This window comes from Ursus maritimus, unplaced genomic scaffold (assembly GCF_017311325.1).
Source record: "Ursus maritimus isolate PB19 unplaced genomic scaffold, ASM1731132v1 scaffold_7, whole genome shotgun sequence".
Classification (NCBI taxonomy): domain Eukaryota; kingdom Metazoa; phylum Chordata; class Mammalia; order Carnivora; family Ursidae; genus Ursus; species Ursus maritimus.
In genome coordinates this window covers 26,682,676-26,704,974 of record NW_024426885.1, presented here as the reverse complement: position 1 = coordinate 26,704,974, position 22,299 = coordinate 26,682,676, and the positions used below count along the sequence as shown (strand labels likewise).

The following is a 22,299-nucleotide window of genomic DNA, read 5'->3' as shown; positions in this document are numbered from 1 at the left end:
TTCTTAAATCCCAGGTTCACCCAATCACCAGGGAGGCCCCAGGCGGTGGACGAAGGGGCGAGGCCTCCATTAGGAATTAGGTCTACCAGCCCCAGAAGACAGCCTGTGTATTGATAGTCCTCAGGGAGGCTGAGCTAAGCAGAGACTTGTGGTAAAAGCAAAGGATGGTTTGGGAGAAAGCAAAACCTCCAGGCCATTGATGAAGTCACAACAAGCACGGATTCTAAATGAGATTTTGTACCCCTGCACCTGGTACCATGGCCACGCAGGAAATTCTCCCGTGACAAAATGTTATCTTCTCTCAGCTTCCCTGAGAACACTGAACAACAGATAATCCAATTGACTAGACAAAACCTAGACAAGCCACTTCTTTGAGCAAGCACTCCAGATCAGAATTCTCTTGGGACGGATTATACTTTGGACATGAGCCCTGAGGCAGCAGCAGCAGGAAAAGGAGTCAGAAAAGTAAAGCCAAGCTCATCTGACTGATTCACACCATCTTCTACGGACAGGACTAAGCCGCCCTTCTGCCTGGACGGACGTTACATGCATCCCACCAGGCCCAGTTGAAGGCAGCACACCCCAGCCTTTCCCTGGCCCCAAAGGACAAGGTCCTGTATATCCTGGAAACAACAACTGTGTCAGACCACTGCACTGCATCTGAAGTCCACCATTTTGGACTTTTAATTCAAACTTAAAATAATCAGATAGCAGATCTCTCAGGAAGGCAGGGTTTCTAATCAACATTTTTCTTAACATCCCAAATTCCTCAATCCAGAGGTGAGGACCCCATTTTCACCAGGGCTTTTTCATTTCTATATTGTTACAGAACGAGGGAGGCCTCTGGCACCCTCCCACTGTCCCCCTCTCTCTCCTACCTTGCTCCAAACTTGGCTTTAAATCCCTGGGTGCTCCGTGAAGTTACTGAGAGCAATTCCTGCCTCTTCCCCCTACCTAAACACGACTGTACTTTTAAAGGGAGAAAAACAGCCCGGGGATCCCCAGAGAGGCCGACTGCACTCTTCCCCCTTGTAATGAAGCTTAATAATGAAATGCCCTGCACTCCAATTAGTAAGAAATGCTCATTTTCTCTAGCTGAACACCCCCTATAGATAGATCTAATTCGTTTCCACGCTTCCTCCTCTTTCCTCCATCCAGTTTGCATTTAAAAGGTTGTGGTCTGTTGTGCCCTCCCAGCCAGGCACTGGCAGGGACAGCCCAGGGAGGAAGGGGGAGGTGACGGTGTTTTTGACAATCCTGGAGCCCCAGCCTGACCATCCCTGACACCCCTTCCCTCCATTATCACATCCACACACATAAACTGTGTCTCTTTTAGGATCTTTATGAGCTGTTCACAAAATGCAAGAGAAGGGAGAAGAGAAACAGCATTTGGAAAAGTTAAGGGAAAAGAACTGTAAAAGGAAAAAGGGAGGGGGTGGGTATTGCCAGGAGTGCCTATTTCTCAACGAAGGAAATGTTCTCTGCCACACGGTGGCCCAACGTAGGAGCTGCTCCTTACCGGTGGGCCCCTCTGGGACTCAGGCCCCTCACAGGCCTTGCAGTTCCAGCTGCTTGCCCCTGGTCAGGCCTGGCAGCGGCACTGGCACCAATTCCCGAGACAGTCTGAAGGGTGCCAACGGCAGCACAGAGGAGACGCTGTGCTTGGGTAACCTTGGCGGGATGCCTCCCCAGGGCCACCTCATCTCAGGGGCCAGCCCACATCTCTGCCTTCTGATCCCTATGGAAAGTGAGGACACAGTCCCTTTCTAAACACCGGACTCCTCAGCCGAAGGCCTCTAGCACCACACCAGATACCAGTGCCATGGCCTGGCCATGGTGGTGGGTGGGCAGGTCCTTACCCACTAGCTCCTTGACTCAGAGGGATCCCTGCATTTCCCCCTCCCCGGGAATACAGCAGGCCACATGAAGGCTGATGCTCCGAGTCTCCCCCTCCTAGAGGCATGTGTACCCACCTTCTCTCTCAGCAAGACCAGGGGCTCAGAATGTAAAGACCCTTTCCCCCAACTCCTGGCGCAGGGAGATGAATGGTAAAGACAGAAGATTTCCTGTTGGACAGTACCCAGTGGTCGTACCTGTGAGGGGCCCCAGTTCTCCTTACTGGGGAACACGAATCCCATCCTGTCCCGACGCTCTAAGGGACTCTTCCCTCAAGTGCTGGAGAGGAGCATTTGTGATTTGCCAATGTTCTCCCAGACACTGGCCTCTTTTCTGTCTGGTCCTGTTCTCTTTTGACCCTTACCAATTGCTGGGTAGTCGTCTACAGCAGACTTGTGCTCTCCCAGCGCCCCTCCTGCCTGCCCCCACCTTCCCAAACCCCTGCAGACAAGGCCCTGCCCTGACTCCCCGAGGCTCACAATCTGTCCTTCTGCCAGACTCAGTCACAAGGGGGGTGTCACTCATTTCAAGCTGGCAGCCCTACATGGTAGAATGACCTGCCCTCCTCGGGGTGGGGGGCAGGCGAGCGTGTGCCTGAGCATCCCAAGGTGCTCTGCTTTCCTAGGCACCCCACGGTGGTATGTGACAGACACACGGATGGGGGACCCTCTGCCAGCCACAGTTGGCATCTCACTCTACCTCTCAAATCTGCCACTTGCCTCCAGGGCCGAAGACCCTCCAAGAAGAGGAGGCCCTACAAAACAAAGACCCGAGGCCCCCCAGCCTGGCCTCTCAGCCCGACACAGGCCCGCATTAAAATCAACACTCCGTGAACACACAAAACTGACAGGGCAGAGGGGGAGCACACAGCGGATACAAAGATCGGGCTCTCAGGAGACGCGGCCTGTCGGTCTCCCATGTTAGCTCCAAGCCACTAAGCGCAGGGTGGGAAAGAACGCCGTCGGGGTGGCAAGCTCCCGCCTGGGCTCCGGGCTCGGCAGCCTTTTCACGGGGAAGATGCCTCCGCCTAGAAAAAATGCAAGCATTGTGTGGGGACCATTAATGCATGTGCCTCTGCACATTCCTTCGAGAAGCAGGAGCACACTGGTCCCGGAGCCCCCGGCCCTGTGCCCCAGCGATTGTACAGGCCTGGAACACACTGCACATGCCACCTGGTCCTTCCCCCCAGGCCCCCGGCTCTGTGAGCGGTGGGAAGGGGCCCGCCAAACACCCTGGCTTCATTGTGCCCCAGAAAGAGGGGACTAATTACTCGCCTACACTCTGGAGCGCCCAGGGAGAAAACAGAGGCCAGTGGCGTGGAGAGGGTGGGAAATGGGGGTGGGGGGCTTGAAGAAGGGAGAGAGAAAGCCACAGGATACATTTCAAAGTTTCTCTAGCAATTTGGGGGTGGGGGAAAGAAAGCCTGGTCCTGATGTGAAATCATACAGAGGTCAGGGCTGGGTCTCCCACCCTTGTGAGAAAGTGGTGAATCGGGGACGGTTTATCAAACGATCATTTTTTTCTTTTGAAACCGGGAGGCAGCAGCCTGGACAATTCTGCAGATGTGCTTGATGAGTTAGGGACAAAAATGGCCCTTCTCTGCCCCCCTCCTCCCCTCCTTCTATAAGGGCTCCCATCGGGGGTTGCTTCTCCCTCCACTGCCTCCCGGGCCCTCCCCTCCCTTCTTCAGTGGTCAGCTGAGACCCCCACCCACTGCTTGCTTTTGTACTCTTGGCCTTTGGACATACTGACAGGGGCCTTTATGAGACCCCAATCAAGACCCCCATGTCACAGGTACCTAGTAGAGACACCAGACCTTTTCAAACAAGGGACAACAAGGAAAATCGGCGGGCCCATTGTCTCTCCTCTGTGCTAAGTGAGATGAAAGGGACCCGCGGCCCCCTCCCCACAGCCTGCCTGCCAATCACCTCTAGTTATTAAGGTCACAATGTGTAAATTCTTTTGACCTGCACCTAATCAAAGATTCACCGGCCCTTTCAAATCCGAATGGGGAGGAGGGGAGAGATTCCCTCCCATAAACCCAGCAAACTCTCCCTCAATAAAATTTCTCTCTCTGATTCCTTCTCTGCCTCCCATCTCCACCCCCTCGCTTCTCCTCACTCCGCCCTCCTCACCACCAGCTTCAAACACAAATGACAAGCCCCATGGAATTACTACCCTGAAGAACCTGAGGAGGATTTGAAAAGTTTCTATTTAGTTCCCTTTAAAGAAAGATTTCAGACAGGCACAGTTGCCCAAGCAAGCCTAGGACCTGGGCTGCCCCTGGGGCTCTGATGCCAAATTGCTCCAAATGGCAAAGTGGTCAGTTGGCTTTTTACTTTCTCCTCAACCGGGCTCTCGCTTTGCCCTGAACACCATCATGCATGGAGCAAACACCACGGGAGAAAACCAGAAATGACACCGCCTCACTTTGTCACTTAGCACCTCTTGCTCTGCTGCTGACCCTCTAAAACAGAACTGAGGGAAAAATTACCAAGCCCAAACTAGGCTGCCCTCAAGGAAACCACCACAGGGAAGAATGGAGAAGAGAACAAGAGCCAGAGGAGAGAACCTGGGAGAAAGCAAAACTTGGCATTTACTGTAGTTTAAAAGTACGAAATGCTTAAATCAAGCAAGGAGAATAAAATGCTTGCTAATCTCCGTGCATCAATATCAAGGTTATGCATTTTTACCATATCTATCCTATGTGTCACCGAGAATGGGGAGGATACATTAATTTATGGAAGCTGTCCACTGTCGACTTTCACTGGATGTGCCACTCTCCCCCGGCTCCTAGCTTTCCTGCCTTTCTGATGGCACCTTTGGCCTCTTGGTTTCTCCTAGCCTGGCTGTCTTGATTTCTCAGCTTGTGGTATTTCAGCTGTTGTCTCCATGCCATGTCTGAGCTCCAGGCCACCATCCCAGGCTGTCGCTGCTCACAGCTACCTGACTGTCCCAGTACCACCTCAAACCAACAGGTGGAGGACAGAACTCAGCTTGGTCAAAACCAGGCCCCCTTCAGTTATCACGCTCAGGGAGGAACTCATGTGGGTCCCTTCCCTCCCCGCCACATGAGGTCGTGACCACTGAGTTCTTTCTGAATCCAAGGCCATCTTCCCACTCTGCCTGGGAGCCCAGGCCCTTATTGCTCACAAACCAAGCTCCTGGAAAAGTATCCCAACAGCCTCAGTCCTTCCCCCTCCAAAGCATCCTATACACTGTGCAGCCACATTAATCCTGTAACTGCTTCAACCTGGTCACAAATCTTCCAAGGGCCCCTGCCATCCTCAGGTTAAAGTCCAGCTGCTCCTCAAAGCTTCTGAAACCCTGCCCCAAATGTCTCCTCCAGCCTCACTGCCCACCACTCCTTAAACTCTCCACTCCAGCCAGCTACATTGGTCTCCTCTGAACCCCCAGACTTACAATGAGCTTCCCCACCCCTTACCAGGTCTTTGCTCCACCGGTCCCCATGCCTCAAGTTCCCTCCTGCAATGTAAATAGAGCCGCCCTTAAGTCCCACTTCAAATTCCATGTCACCCAGAAAGCTCCCCCCATTTCACTAAAAGGCTACTGCTCTCCTCTGATTTCCTGTCCAGAACCCTGGCAGTTGATGGCACTTACACTCCATAGAAACTGGGACGAATTGTTGTCTGAGTAGATGCACTGTTTTCCCAACTGGACTGCAAGCTCCTGGGTAGTAAAAACTGTCTCTTGGGTTTCATACTCCCCATGTGACATAGCACATAGCAGCATTCTCGAAACGTCTGTAAGGCAGGCACTCAGACATACATCACACAGAAAAACAGTTCTGAGTTTACACTACCTTTTTAAAAAATTCCAGTATTTTAGCTAATTTCTTTCCTCCACAAAAGGTCCCAAGCATGAAACCAAGTTTACTGCTGCAAAAGTAAAAGTAAAGAAGGACTTTTTCAGGGTGATAGAAATATTCTAAACTGAATTGTGGTGATGGTTGTACAACTCTGTAAATTTACCAAAAATCATGGAATCATATACTTAAATTGTCTCTTAAAATGTGCAAATTTTATGGTATGTAAATTATACTTTCATACAAATGTTTAAAATGAAAAACTAAATGTAGGTAACTATGTAAAGAAAAAAGGAAGGATTCTTTCTATAGTTGCCAGGTGCTGAAATGGATATTTGTGTTTGTGCTCATTACAAAAACATTTAAATACCGATCCCGCCCAAAAAAAAGAAAGAAAAAAACAGGAAAGGTCAACAGAAATCCCCCCACATAAGAAATAACTCTGAAGAGATAGTCAAATAACTATTATACTATTTTGTGACCTTTTTTTATTTAATAATAGGCTAGGACATCTTTTGGAGTCAATTAATACAGTTCTCATCATCCTTTTCAGGGGTGAGGTGGGCTTCTACTGGGTGAACATACCATAAAATATTTAGCCAGACCCCTATTCCTGGGTATTTATGTGTTTTTAATGAAAGCCTTTACGCAGGCATCTTGCACACTTGTCTGGTTGTTGCCTTAGGATAAATTCCTAGATGCGGAATTTATGTGTCAAAAGGTTTCATGTTTTTATTTGGGTACTCACTGCCAAACTAATGAAATTTTTAAAACTCTAACTTTCCCTCTTATTCCTGGATCCGCCCTTACCCGCCTGCAAAGGATTTTCCTGGCCACAGACCTCTAACAAGTGGAAGAATCCTTTGAATAATCTGTATTTTTTTTTCCTGTTAATTTTTTGTTTTTATTCTCAATCACAGCTCACCCTGGATACTAGTAAGATTCAAGCTGGCCGGGAAAGTAGGGTGTTGCAAACACATTAACCCACGTGTCCCTCTCTCTTGGCCAAATGTTACAGATCGCACCCCATGTCCAGCTGACCCTTCTCTTGCGTCCTTCACCATAGGACCCCAGTTCAATCACTCACTTGTTCTCCTCCCATTCGGGCTGAGGAGAAAAGAGGCCCAGGCTTGGCCACAACAGCTAAAGTCACAGCCACGACAGGGAGAATGTAACAGGAGAAAGAGAAACACCCTACAAGAGAGTCCTCAGGAGAAAGAGACAGGAGGGTCACATGCTTGGAGCTGGACTCTCTCTGCAGTCCCTGAAGGCCATGGTGCAGCAAGTTCAGAGTGCGGAGCATGTGCTAATAAGCAGTGGCTGATTGAATATGGAAGCATCCTATAGGGGGAGTGTGCTCCTGAGACTCCAAAGTTTGGCCCAGGCAACACAGGACTCACCTAGGGCACCATTTGAGCTAATCTCGCTCTCAAAATTCCCCAATGAAGGAGGGAGGGAGGGAGGAAGGAAGGAAGGAAGGAAGGAAGGAAGGAAGGAAGACTCCTGGTGGCCACAGGCAGAAAGGGTACATACATTTCACTTTACCCCACACAGATCAGCCTTCCCTCCCCTCCTGTTTAGACAGTGTTTGTCACGTGTGCAAGAGAGCCATACAGGAAGGGGCAGAAGCAAGCCCGCGGCTGCACGCTGGCTCTACTACCGGGGCATATTTGTATTTGAAAAGCTCTTGCCGCTGGCCTCTCTTCATGTCTTCCTGTCTAGCTCAGCTCCTAGAAAAAAGCCAGTCTGACGCTTCCCACCTGACCAACTGCTTGCTCTGCCAGCATAATGAAAGTAGCGGTCACCCCCTGCCTATCCCCCCCTCCAACATCACCAAAGCATCCAGAAGCAACCAGACATCAGGTGTCTTCAGCCTGGAAGCAGAAAGCCACACATGTTCCCTAGATGCAGCAGAGGAAGCACGGGAAATCAGCGGAAAAAAGCTCAGTGACCCCATGTTATACTTCATTGAGTATACCCACAGTGTGAAGAGAGTCAGAAAAAGCAGAGGAATAGCAACTTGGCTTTAACACCTTCCCCAAGTGGGCAAGCTCCTGCCTTCAAGATGCAGGGTCTTCAACCTGCACACGGTCAAGGCTCCAGTCCCCAGGGCCAGGGCGCACGCTGTCCAAAGTGCACCAACTTTAGATGGGGCCACTGTTTCCAATCTGCTGTGAGGATCAAATACTATACCATGAGCACCATGACCATTGTTCTAGAAGTTGGATTATGGCTTTGCTGTAGGAAGAAGCAGAGGTGGACAACAGTGTAAGCTGAGCAGGGCCAGAGACAAGTCTGAACACAACAAGGAAAAGATATAGGTGTGCACATGAGGGTGGAGGGCCACAGCAAAATACAATTTATAATTATTTTAATCTCCTAAATGTTTCTCTCCCACGACTTAAAATTCTCTTTTGCAAATTAGGACCCTGCTCAAGATTTTGGAGGTTATCACATCCCAACTGGCACTCCATCTGCCCCCTCCCTTACTTTTTTGTGTACCATTCGTGTTTCAAATCTGCATTGCAAACTATGAAAAAGGAAAGCTTCTGCAGAAAGCAATTTCCTGGGCCAGCAGCTCTTGGACTAATATTCCTTTTGCAATTACCATGGCTTCTGCATGCACATACCCCTCCTCCCTCCTCCTTTCTCCACTCTTCCCTATCTTGCCAGCACCTTCTGTCTGAGCCAAGCCAACTGGACAGGGTACTACAGACCAGGTCACAAACTACCCCCTCTGAAAATGCCCTAGCCAGAGAAAGGAGCAAGAACAAGGGGGAAAGGGGGTAAGGTCTTGGGTAGTCAGCTCGGTAGGGTACTCCAGAGGCAGAGGGGTTTTATCTGTAGCACACAGGCAGACAACTCACACAAGACAGGAAATAAAACCCCTCCCCATAAAGGTTAAAATCTGGAACCTTCGAAAGAGTCCTATTCAAGAAACTGCTAGAGAGGCACAAGGATTAGCAGATGTCCAAGTCACACAGCCAGGGTTCATCTAGTATCGGTCTGAAGGAAGAGAACACAGTGGTCAGCTTGCTGAGGGATAAAGCATCCTTTACCATCATCCTATGTAGAAGCTCTAGTCAGCACAGCAAAATTCAGAGTCAACACAGACTTTCTGAGCATCTTTACAGACAGTTCCCCATATCAGTAGCATCAACATATTCCACTGCCGCTGTATACGATGGGGTCTATTCTTTTTCCTGTCTCAGCTCTTAGGTCCCCAGCTCCTAATCTCCCAAATGGAACTACTATAATAATGGAACTCACTCACATCCAGAAACGGTCATGGGCAGCAGAAGTCCTGCTTGGGTTTTAAGAACATGACCAAGCAGGGCCATGTGTGACTGCCCTGAACTCAGACACTGTGGACTGCCAGCTGGAGAGCCCAGGGACCAGGACTCTGGTAAATGGAAAGGTGGTGGGGGAAACAGGGACACCTTTTCAAAAAACTTGGTTTGAAATGCAAACAAGGAACTTAAGACTTGACTCCAAACTGAAGTACCAAAATCTGTCCCAAATGGCCCGAGAGCCACCTACTTGCAGCAGGAGGATGGGGGGATCCTTCCACCCCTGACATCACCCCTCAATGCACAAACATACATTATGCTACTGATCCAGCCACATTTAAGCATTGCCTTATTCACTTGGGCCCAGTACAAACCCTACCCTACCCCCCAATCTACTTGCAAATGTGAGCTCCATTGGCCCAAGAAACTAAAAGCACAGATATTTCATGAAGACGCCTCTTTTGACTGATTTGAGTGTTACAGCGAACAGGTGGGGAAATCTTCTTAAATATACGAGTATTATCATGACAGAGCCACTGGAACGGATCAGTGCCGTAAGTCAGACAGGGCTAGAAGTTTCCGCCCCACCATCAGGTTCCTTTTTAGCCTTGACAGATCAAACTCAAGCCGAAGCAGGCTACAGAGATCAGTTCAGTGTCCGAGCCAAAGGTCTTCACAGTGAGGGACCAAAGCTGCCCTGGCTGGGCCTCTGCCGGCCCGTGTCCCAGATTAATCACCACCAGGCGGGGCCTGGACACCAGGCTGCAATCCGAGCCCAGCAGCACCTGCACGGGGTCGCCCCAGCTCCTCCCGCACTCCTCTCAGGCAGGACTCCGGGCCATGAGGGTGTCCACCTGTTGACTAGGCTACCTGGAGCAGGAGGGCAGGACACTCAGCCACCTTGAATCCTGCAGATAAGTCACAGATGGTTTGAGCAGGTTCGTGGAGAAAGGAGGAAGGAAGGATATGGCAACTCGAGCAGTAAAGTCAGGGCTCTGAGAGAAAGAAAATTCTCAGCCCCTGGACAGGAAGAGAAAAAGGCACCAATGCTCCCCTCTTCACTGTCCGGAGGGGAACTCTAGCTGGAGACCAGCAGTGGGTGAACTCAGCCCTGAGGTTATGAACTAACGAGAGGCTCTGGGGTGTTTGGGACACATTCTTGTCATCTACACATCAACAGGATGCTGATGGGGAGGACAGAGACAGAGCAGGGATGGCTTTTCAAAACACCCCCAAATGCTGCCAGATACGCCTTATGAAAGGAAGCTTAGAAACAATTCTCCCTGTGAGGGCACAGAAGAGTGTCCTCTGAATGCCAGAACCTCAGAGAACAGGTCTCAAATGAGCTCCTAGATCAGTAAGCTACTTCAGACGTGTGCACGCTCAGAGCGAGCAACTACATATGGTGTGTGTACACGTGTCAATACTAGAACACACTTTTAAGGACCAAAGGGCCTTATTATAAATTCTTCTCAGATGGCAATCTCTTTCATATTGTTGTTTCTCTGAGGAGAGTAGGAGGAAGTATTCTTGAAGCTCAAAAAAAAAAAAAAATCAAAAGGAGGAAGATAAGCATGAAGATCTGTATCTCAGAACCATCTGTCCCAGGCCCTCACTTGTGCTACAAGGAGCGGGCACTCACGGATGCTCCCTGTCCCTCATGCCCGAGGCCCCAGGGAAGAAAGGGTGGGAAGCGGTCAGACTCAGACTGGAGTGTGTGTCTGTGTGTCCCTTGAAAGAGCAAAGCACAGGTAGGACGCGAGGAGAAAGAGCTCCTACACAGCACCTTTGTGTCAGAGGGAACACCCACATCCTGACTGTTACACCTTGTACCTCCAGAGCTCCAGCTCCAGGAATTCCCTTTGAACTCTGGCTGCAACCCAGTGAGGACAGAGCAGTGGCTACAATTACACACTTGCGGGGTGTGTGTGTGTGTGTGTGTGTGTGCGCGTGTGACAGGCCATGAAAGGTCCCTGCCTATAAAACAGACTGGAAAACAAACCCTTAATTTAAATGTTAATGAAAGTGCTGTGGAGACATCAGAGGCTTCCCGGCTGCTCAGAGAACAGCTACACCAGGCCCAGGATTTATGGCTCCCCTTCGCCCTCCCGCCTCCCTGCCTCATCACCCACTGAAGTTTAAAGAGAGAGAGAGAGAGAGAGAGAGAGAGAGAGAGAGTGTGTGTGTGTGTGTGTATAAACCCACCAACTAATTTTAACATTAACTCCATGTTTCCACCTGGGGATGTGGATTGCTAAATTATGTGTTGGCAGAACAGTGATCAAAGGCGGACAAACACAGGCACACTGCGCACACAACCCAGAAAAGGTAGGGGCAGCTCCGGCAGGAAAAGGACGTGCTCTCTTCCTTGTGAGAGGAGAGAAGAAACCCCGCCCGTGCAGGCAGGGACTAGAGCCAGGAGGAGCAGCAGGAGAGAGAGAGCAGGAGGCAGGCCGCTCCCTCCAGTGCGCTATTCCCCCCGTTGGGAACTCAACACACCATATTACCTGTTTGACTGGTCCCTGTCACACGACGCTGTCCAGTTTACGGTGGCTCCCCCAGGGTCTTCCCCAGGGTCTAGCATGTAACAATGCTTAAGTATCGTATTGAGACGGGGCGGGGGGAAGGAGGGGGGAGACAGACAGCCTTGGAGATGGAGAGAGAAAGAATGCGACAGAGACTGAGAGATGGCCATGTCTCCCTGTCAGGAGAGGCAGGGTCTCAGGGCACAACTCTGCATGTGCAGTACCTATCTTCTGCAGTGGCTTCTGCCTCTATTTGTGGTGTTTTATTTAAGTCCGCTCTTGACAACTGAGCCAACCTTGCTGGCCAGGGAAGAAGTGGCTCCCACAAATGGGTTCTGGGCCAGCCGGGGCTGGTCGGGTTGCTGGTCTGAGGCCAGCAGCTTAGCACATGAGCCTCCCTGTGCCCATCCTGCCCTGGGCAGTGGCGAAAATCCAGGGTCTTGAGGAAGTGAAACCCACCCCTGTGGCATCTCATCTTTGCTATTGACGGATACACTTGCACCCGCCAGAGAGACCTGGATTAGCACAGGCGGTGAACTCTGGTGGCGGGCACTGCACTTTGATTCGGCAGGACCAGACTCCATTTCAGTCATACCCCTACACTGATCCTTTTCCAATTTACAGTCATTTCAGGCTGGACCAGGAGGCCCACCTAGCATTACCCAGAGCTTCTTCCTTCTTTCTCCAGGTGTCATGCCCCCTCTTCCCGCCATGCCTGCCCCTGGCCCTTCCACGGTGTCTTTGCGCCTCTGACTCTCTCACCCAGGACCACCACCCGCAGGAGGCTCCCTCCTGTCTGCTCCATAGCCTGGCAAAGGAGGACACCGAGACACTCCTTGCTTAGGGAAGGTCTCCCTTCCCTAGATGGGCCCCAGAGGAAGCTTCCCTCTGCCCTGGCCCCAAGGCAGGAGAGAGACCGAGTTGGCCACAGGCCAAGCCACAATGTAAAGCATGACCAAGTCAGCCTCAGACTCTCTCCTCAGGTTATCGAGGTTAGGGCTCCTTTTAACAGCCCAGCTCCCCATCACCAACCAGAAAGAGCAAAACTCAGAGGCACAACCTTGACTTTTGACTCATTTTCCTCTAAAAGCTCAGAGTTATGAAGTCCAGGGCCACAGGATCGCTGAGCCACTGGGAACCAAAAGAATCCAAACTGAAAGTTGGCTGTCTCTTTTTTCCAATCTTTCAAACCTCTCTGTCAGAGAAAACTCCAGATGCAATTACCTTTCTCTAAAGAAAGGTGTATTTCAACAGGCTGGTGAATATGCGTTTACCACACACACAACACACAGTAAACCCTGGAGCCACTGGGACAAACACCCTGCTCTCCCCAGAAACCTGCCCCCTCCCCAAACAGTACACAGTGATTGCTTTCCTTCCAGACTCTCCCTCACCTCTGGGAGAAATGAAGCAAGCAGGGGCAGCTCCTCCACCAAAACCCCCCAGAGGCCACAACTCACTTTACAAATTTGAATTGGTACATTTCATGCAGACTTGGACTATTCCCCCAAAAAACAAACAGGCCACCACAGTGAGCAAAGTTACAGAAAATTATATTGTATATTTAATAACACAGCTAAGTCAATTTTCTACACCTATACCACTCATATATTTCTCTAATGACAGAAACAAGAGAGAAGGGATTAAAACCCAAGTGTCCTGGGAAGCCTTCCTGACCACACTCACTCACAGGATAGCAAAAGTTGTTCGGAGATGGGGAAAGGAGTCTGCTCAGCACCTCCCATTCTTGGTGGGCAGTAAATATGGTGTCTGCAGAGGAAGGAGGAGCTGTGGGCTCCTCACTCTTCCCCTAGCAGGCCAACAGGGCAAGTGGGTCTTGGGATTTATTTCATCCCCCCCCCCCAGGGCCCCACAGCTGGCTGGACTGCCCCCCCACCCCACACCCTTGCAAACCAAAGATCGACAAGAATTCACACTCCTGTGATGGGGTAAGCATTCACAGCCGCCTGAGTGAGGCTAGGCCTCAAAGATGTAGTGCCCTCCCCCACCCCTTCACCTCAACTCGGGCCTCTAGGAAGAGAGAATGTTCCTCAGGCCCCAAGAGTCTTTCACAGGCCACAGCTACTGCCCAACATGCTGGTGGATGAAGACATAGCAATGACCTGGGGCCTGCCTTGTGGTCATCCCTCAGCACCACAGGACTCAGCCCTAGGCTACAGACCTGAGCACGAACAGCCACCTCTTCTGCCCCATGCCACGTAAGCTCTGCATCAGTCTTCCCTGAGCCTCACTTTCTCCCTCTGCTGGGAGGGTGTGGTAGTGGCGGCACCCCCTTCCCCTCAAGCCAGAGAGGGCTGAATTTCAGGCACTTAGTATCACCTGGCAGCCATTACAGTTACAAGCCCATCTTACTCTACCACGGAGTAAAATCCTCACAGGAGCTGCCATCTATCAAGGGTTCGGTCAATACGTTGGGGGCGGGGGGGGGGGGGGGGAGAAGGAAGAGATGGAAAGTCAGAGGGAAGGAAGGAGTCTTTAGCAGTTCTTTATTTCCTCACTCTTGAATATGTTAAACTTATTCAGCTGGAAATAGTTTTTAAATGGCAATAAAACTTATCACATATTTTTAAAATTCTGCTTGTCTGTGTTACTCATGGAAAAGTGCTCAGAATCCAACGTGACCTCGGAAGGTTGTATGTGAGCTACAAAGCACACCTGGAGACACGCCCTTATGCCCCAGGTGAGCCTCCCACAGTTCCTCTCTCTCCCATCTCAGCCTGTCCTCCTTTCCCTCATCAAACAGCTCCAGGCTGGGTCTCCTCTCCAGAAGGATGGCTTCACCAGTAAGTCAGGAATCTTAAAAACAGGATCACTGGTGTCAGAGCAAGAAGACGGGCAGGAGGGCACACAAGAAGTAGAGAAAAAGGTCCTTGTCTGCCACCCTCCTGTGGAGACTACTGGCTTTCCTTCTGTGGTTTCAAGCACCCAAACACAGCTCTAAGCACATATCTGGTATTAAATATCACCCTCCTCAGCTGTTTACCAATTAGGAACTCAAGGGCACGGGAGGAAGGAAAGGTGACATTTGGACACAGGACAGAATACCAGCTTTCTCCCAGTCATGAGCACCTCAAATAAAGCCTGAGGGTTGAGGTTTCATGTTTCCTGCTACAAGTGTCTAAGCACACACCTAAGCAAAGAAGGCAGGAAAGCCCCAGCATCAGAGATAAATACGATGCATAGCTCTAACAAACTGTTTCCAGTAGAAAAAAGATTAATTGAGAAAAGGGATGTGGCAGGTCTCCTAACCATTCAGGACCCTCCTAAAGGGATGAGGGAGCAGTGAGAGACTGGGATGTTATCGGGTCGCCCAGGAATACCTGCTCCAGAGGGTAGCTGCTGCCCACCTCCCCTCACATTCTTTGTGAGGGGTTCATAGTCACATGCTGGTAGTGACCACATGCACACCGATGATCGTACTCAACAGGGAAGGTGACAGACACAGGAACAGAAGACAGCCATCGCGGGCAGGAACACCAGAGCAGGGGGGAAAGGAAAGAGATTCCTGCCGAGGGTCCCCCACCTCAAGAAGACTGCAGACGAGCAGTGTAGCTCCAGGAGAGCTGGGAGAAGCCCCCAGGTAAGCTGGAGACAGCAGAGCAACTAAAGCCTCTGAACAAATGCCATCCCGGAGAGGAGAGATTCTGGGTTAGATAGGCCCTCTAGCTCTGGAGTATTTTCTTATTATTTCAGGTCATCTTCACAATCATCTAGTGAGGTCTATAAAGGAAACAGTATCCACATTGAATAAATGAGGAAACAGGCTCAGAGAAGGGAATGACTCACCTGAGGCCACCTGCCAGTGGTGGCAAAGCAGAACCCCAGTCTTTCAGAACAGACCCCAAGGCCAGGAGGCAGGGTCTCCCCAGATTGGGAAAACAGAAGCGTTCACTGAAAGGTTCAAATTCATGGACATGGGGAAAAGAAATGGATCTTATAATGGGATGAAACAGCCCTAGCCCAGGACGCTTTAGGGTAAGAGAAAATGGGGGAGAAAGAACAGCAGCATCCGCCCCAGCCATCTAGTAAAGCCAAGATCCCCAGTGCAAACTATTTTCAAAGAGTCCACAACACCATCTGTCGAGCTGGGGAAAAAGTCATCTCAAATAACTGTGGTTTAGGAGCTGAAGAGCCAGTCAACAGTGAGGGAAAGCGTCATCTTAGGGCCAAGAAGAACACCAAGAGGACAAGGAAACTCTGAAGGAGAATAAGAGAACAAAAGACCCAGGTTTTCACCAAAGGTGAGGCACGTCAAGGACTCAGCAAAGGGTCTGGCACAGGACAAATGACTAATATACATGTATCGAGGTCACTGTAGACTAGTACTGGTACTGTCAAAAAGCTAGGTCTTCCTCAAAGCCAGTCTGCAAGTTGTGGCCAAAAGAAAACCCAGTTTACTGTGTTCTAAAATGCTTCTTAATGACGAGACAGACTCTGACCTCAACCTCTTTTACTGAAACTATCCTCAACAGTTGTCATGCTCTATTGTTATGGGGTAGCCTAACACATTCCAGAGAGGTGGAGTAGAGGACCAAGGAATGAGGTGCTAGTTGAAGCTGGCCAAGAGCTTCCTTCTACCACCAGCCCCACCCCAGTCCACCCTAGTCTCCTGAAGCCAGCAGAAGTCCATAGGACAGCCACCAGCCCACCTATCACCTCCCACAGGCTGTTCTGCCTTCCTTCAATCCTTACACATATCCAGCCCACAGACCTCCAAGCCTGGCCAACTGGCTTTAAAAGGGGCAGCAGAGGAAAAACACTGCGGAGGGGACCATACCCCATGGCTCTGTTCTCCACCAACCGCTCCCACACACTTAGGCCTCTCTACTCCCCGCTGGTCTTTCCTTCCCTCTTTCCTAGGATTGCTAGAATGATTTGTTCTGAACAGCGACAGGTTTATAGGTTAGCCGACACCTCCGCTCTGTGGAATTTTAATTAACTTCTCCCATCGTCAATATGCTAAGGAACGGGGTCTCCATTCTCTGGGGTCAGCAATGTGTTTCGGGTCCTGCTATATCAGCCGTCAAATTGAAGAATTAATGACGTGGCTAATCGGCTCTAATTCTTTAGAAAGAAAAAAAATTGAAAGGGAGTTGTAGAAGGGGGCAGGAGGAGAGGTGCAAGCTCCATGGGGTGAGGAGAGGGAGGCTGAGGGTGGCTGAGTTGGGGGGGGGAATCAACTCTCTCGTAAAACTACTGACAGACTTAAACCCCGTGTTGGAGGGTGACAGACCTAGAGCTTTCCCATTGATCACTTAGGTGAGGAGTGAGGGATGAAGGAAGTGAAGGAAGACCCTAGAAAAACAAACACTCTGACAAGAGCAGGTGCAGGAGAGAGTCTACGTATCCTGCTGGTGAGGAGAGAGGCCGGCTCTGCCTTGGTTCAAGAAAGCCTAGAAAGCAGAAGTCAGGATGCAAAGCTCACTCGTTTACATGTAGAGCTAGAGAAAAACAGGCCAAAGGATAAAGCAAAGCCACCATCAAAAATTTGGCACTTCTGCTACAATTAACTCTCTACCCCACATTCCTGTCTTTGGATGAGGGCCCAATTGGAGATGGGCCCCATGCCTCTCCTGAGGACTCAACTCTGTAAGGGATACTCCAGAAGACATTTTCCAAAGGGAATAAACCAGGTGTAGGTTGTGAAAGCAGACTGGCTGGTGCAGTAACTTCCCAGGGGTGCTAACAGGCCTCTGCTTTGGAAGCAACCCCAGAGGGCATATGCTCCAGAAGGGGCACTCTTGTAATAGCTGGACTCAGTTACATTTTAATGGTATCTTTCCCTTCACATTTCTGGGGTAGGTGCCTAGGAAACTAACCCCTGGAATGTTGTCTCCACTGCACACATATATGAAGTGAGCCACAGACCTCAAGCCTCTGGAGGATTTTCAAAATCTCCAGAAGACAGGCTCAAAGCAACCTAGAATATACAAGATTTCCTAGCCCACCCAACCTCAGAAAATAAAAGCATTATTATACAGGACAAAACCATACCCCAAAATGTCTCCCTTACCCGAGTACTGGGCTGATAGCGATGGACCAAACTCGGTCTTCAGTCTGGATGGTGTGTAAGCACTGCCCCAGCCGACCCGAGGCCAAAGGCCATACCTGGAAACAGGAGAGGAGACGCTCTCATTGGCACTGCCTGGGACTGGGGTGTGAGGTGAGTGTCCCGGAGACAGCGGGAGGGGAACGGAGACTCCTTTCTGTCCTGCATATGCCGAGTCCAGAGAATGAGCAGACGAGCCTCCCCAGTCCCCGGCTCACCTACCTCCCAGCCCGAACCGCCCTCCTTAACGTCCACCTGAGAGCCCTTCTGCACCACCCAATTCTATACCAGGGAATCAGAGGCTCCACGTTCTTCAGCTGAGACTTGACTCAGCAGGGAGAGCAGGTGGGACCCACCTCTCTTAGTAACCTCCTTGTATTTGTGGGTTTTCCTTTTCCCTATCTGTGACCCAGATTTTCCTTTGGGAGGTAGGGAGGAGGAATCAAGACCCAGGATGGGGGAACAAAGACAGAATTAGAGCAGAATTAAGAGAGAGGAGTAAAAAGAAAGCCACAAGGAAAGGAAAGAATGGAAGAAGAGAGGCTTCAAAGCACGAAGGTGGTGTGTTGTTGTTTGTTTGTTGATAATGCCCAGGATCCAGTGCTATTCATGTCAGCAGGGAATTTAGCACCTAGTGTCACCGAAAGTAGCAGAAAAGCTTAACTCTTTTAAGCTTCCATATCTCCTACAGGTTAAAAATATTGCTTGGAGCACGTTATCTGGTCCCTATCAGTCAGGAATGTACATTAGCAGCCACTCCGGGCTTAGCTCTAATCAACACTCAGGGAGCCCTCAGCGGCCAGTGCATTTAGAAATCTCCCATTAAGCACAAGGCCCCCCCACCTCACCCAACCCCAGATGACACACTCGGGGAAATAAGCCTCTAACCAAACAGAAAGGAAGCCTCGAATGTACAGGGTTGTCCCAGACAGCGGCCAAGGAGGGATCCTGAGGCTGTCAGATGGATCGCTGACCTCTCAAGGTTTCCGCAGTGCTCTAAGGGGAACACACAAAAGCCAGTCAGGACCTTAGATGGAAGAACTTTCAGGAGACATTCCTTGAGTTTTAAGGGGCAGGTGACGGAGTGGGGGTGGTCTTGCCTTCTTAGGGTCACATGACATGTCTTTCCTATAAAAGGAGAAAGTGTTTTAAGATTTTGTGTATGCATGACAGGGGGAGGAGGGTGTGAGTTCCTTCCAACATAGGGAAAAGAAAATAAACTTAACAAGAAGATCCTGAACAAGGAGGGGCAGAAAACAGAGGTAAATACCCCAACTTTCCTGGAGTGCCATGATTCTGGCTTATTCTTCTGGGTCTACAGTCAGGCCACTTAGCCTGTAACAGATGCACTTCTAATGTCTTCTTTCAGGCATTCCCAGCATGGAAGAGAGGTTTGCCTTTTCTCAGATGCCAACTCCCTAGGAGGCAAGTCGGAAGGTGAGGAGACACTAAGGCCTCTGATTGTAAAATCTATAGGGCCAGCTCCAGTCCTGAACTCACCAGTGCCCCGCATGGAAGGGGCTGGCGGATTCCGACATTGTGCAAACCACAGGACAAGGTTCCTGGTCTCCAGGAGTGGCTCACCATCCACCAGAAACCAAAGTGTCATGACGCCTGAGGGAGGGGAGTTGACAACAATATGCTGATCACACCTTCACCCTCAGTGGTCAGATCCAAAACAAATCCATCCCTGGAAAACATATAACTTGGACATTTATATAGTCCTTTCAAAAAGCAGTTGACAATATGTATCAAGACCCTTAAAACAACCAAAGCCTCACACCCAGTAATTCTATTGCTGAGACTCTACTCAAAGATAGTAATTCTAAAGTGAAGAGAAACCAATATGGTAAAAATATTCCCAGCAATCCACAGTTGCAGGAAGAGCAGGCGTGGGCTTTGGAATCAGACACATGTGGGTCTGAACCCAGTTGTTACTTATTATCTCTGATCTTAGGGATGTGTCAGGACTTCTTAGCCTCAGTTTCTTCATATGTACAATGGGAAATAATACCTATCTTTTGAGGGCTGCAGAAAAGTCAAGAACTGCGTAAAGCACCGAACACGGTAAACCAGCATCTGGCAGGTGCTCAGCGTTCAATAATGGTGGGTCTTATTAAGCCATTAAAGATGACACTTACAAATAATACATAATAATAATAGAAAACGTTATAAAATGAACAATTGTAAAGTGCTTAACATCATTTCTGTTTACTTGTATATAAACAAGCAAACCTCTGCACTGAAAAATAACTCAAAGAAGAAAAAAACAAGTTCAAATGTTCCTTCCTTCATAAAGCCTCCCCTTTCAAGCCAGATGTGATCTCTCCACCCTCTGAACTTTCTGGCCCTTTCCCTAGAGTCTTACACTTCACAGTCCTGGCCACTTCCGATCAGCTTCAGAGCCACTGCAGGCATGTCTCAGCTCGCCTCAAGAAGAGAGGCTGTTTCTTCCTCACCTTTGAAGAGTCCCAGTGCCTTGTACGCTACGCCTTGCATACAGTAGATACTTTTAAGAATGAATGGAAGAATAGAGAACTAGAGGAAAGAATGAAAGAATGGTCAGGACCAGCCCAGGCCCACTGAGAACATTCCTACATGCCTATCACATCTCAGGATGGAGCTGGCCTCACTAAAGCCCAGAGGGGGAATCCAAACTAAGTTATGGTAAGTTTGAAAGTGGCGGGGGTGGGGGTGGGGAAGGCTCCCTGAGCAGTCCCCTAACTCAGAAGTCTTACAAAGAAAATGTTTTAGATCCTTTCACCTCAATAAAACAAATTTCTTTCCTAAAACACAGTATGTATTTGGGGGAAGGCCCAACAAACAGGCTATAGATGTTTACAGGCAAACATGACTAAGTTCTCTTGTAGGCTGGGGTGTATTAGAAGCCTACAGAAGTAGCTATGGGATTGCAGAAGCCACCAAAAGAAATGGAGAGCTGGTTATAAAAGACTAGCAGTAGGTAATGTGGAAACAGGTCAGGAAGATGAAGGCAGCTAGAGGCAAAGACAGCGACGGAGAGGGAGCAGGAGCAGCATCCAGTAATCTGCTAAGATGAGCTCGCCTGGAGGTCACTGGGGAGCCCCAAAACAGCAGGTCAGCTTTCTGGAGTTGAAGAACCGGGGCGGTGGGGGGGGAATTCTGTCACTGACTTAAAAGAAATCCTCAAAGGGAACAGGATGAACTGTGGTGACAATTTTGGAATTAGAAAGTACCTAGTTTAATGCTTAAAAAAAACTGAATTCACCAAAAGGACTAAGTACTTAAAACATGAAATTAACCCAATATCCCAAATATTGGGACTACTATCCTTTGACTACAAGCAGTCCATCCCCCTGAATTGCTACCCTTGGTCATAAAGCTTAGTTTTATACTGCTCTGGGTGCCAGACCACAGAGAAAAGGATAGAAAAAAGAGATGTTACTTAAAAGGAGGGGCCGGGGGAGACTTGAAGTCATGACAGGAAGATGCCAGAAGGAGATGGGAATATTTTTAGGTCACACATGCCATGAAGATTTCTGCAATTGCAAATCAATTTCATGCAAATTGATTTCTGAGGAGTACAGCAAGTTAGGGCCAGTCTCTTTGCAAGGAATGGTACAATGACAGTGACTAATCAGAAACCTAAAGTAAGTATTGGGTAGGGGAAATGGAAACAGGCAATAGAAAATTCAGTTTCCAAGTTGGGTCCAAAGATTTTCTGGATTTTTCTCAGGCTTCCTGTGCTGGTGTGCATGTCTCTGACAGAATACAAAGTGTTAGGAAGAAAAGAGCAAAGAGAGGAGAAACTTCCATAAGTAGAAAGGAACATATGTAGCCCTTCTTTTTATATAAATTGGTGGCGTTTTTATATGGAGTACTCACCAGAGAGTACATGGAGTCAGAAAAGTTAATGAGTAAAAATTGCAACTTCCCTTTCCGGAGACCCTCCCTATGTGTCTTAGAGGCGCATTTGCTGACACGAACAGGCATTTTGCTCCTGCTGGCACTATGGAGTCTCCAGATGCTGGGAAACAGGCAAGTAAGATACTACCAGGCCTCCTGCACCTCGACAGAATTGTCAGCAAATTTCCCAAGCAGCCCTGTAGGACCAGGTGTGTGGGGGCCCTGCCCAGGGCTGCTGGACACGGGGATGGAGAAAGATGCTCTTCTCTGTCTCATGGGTGGAGGCCTGTTTGACTGAAACGCAGATGAGCAGAGTCCCTAAAGCAGGGGTCACACTACTTATCAGCCTCACTCTGCTCTGCATTGGCAGATGACTGACCGTAGACCAGGCAGTTTGGCAATGACGCACCACAACGCCTTTTTCTCCTCCTCTTTCTCCTGCTTGCTGACCACATCACTCTCCAGAGAAGCAGTAAAAACACATTTTAATTATCAGCCTGATTGCTTATAAACAAGGTGGTGAAAAATTAACCTCCCTAAACAGAGAGTGAGCAAAAGGAGGGAGATTTTAAAATAAAATATTGGGGTCAGAACTCAGCCCACAAACTTGAGGAAATTCAGCACAGGGAGGAAAAGCTGGCCAGGCCCTCTGTTTTTGAGTTCACGCCACATTTCAAGTGAGTGGCAAGCTTCCCGGCCACTGTCCGCTCCTTTCTCAGGCCAGCTGGCAGGGACATAGCCTGGCATGGCGAACTGCATGCCAAAGGCACATAAGTGAGTCCTTTATCGTGTCGTTCCCCCCCTGCC

At 49.5% G+C, this 22,299-nt stretch overlaps 1 protein-coding gene across 6 annotated transcripts in view; it reads right to left on the bottom strand.

Annotated features, from left to right (window-relative positions):
- Positions 1-22,299, bottom strand: part of FBXW4 (F-box and WD repeat domain containing 4) — an 80,864-nt gene that overhangs the window by 34,265 nt on the left and 24,300 nt on the right. For 4 of the 6 annotated variants that reach the window (XR_005833130.1, XM_040623840.1, XM_040623842.1 and 1 more), the window contains exon 5: positions 17,572-17,666. The exons of 1 other annotated variant lie outside the window; for it this stretch is intronic. Coding sequence is in view for 4 of the 5 variants with exons in the window: in XM_040623840.1 (XP_040479774.1) it covers positions 17,572-17,666 (95 nt within the window). In the remaining variant the exon portion in view is untranslated. Of the gene's footprint in view, positions 1-2,687; positions 2,924-17,571; positions 17,667-22,299 lie in introns of those variants that run through there. One more of the 6 variants, XM_040623843.1, reaches the window with a different exon arrangement.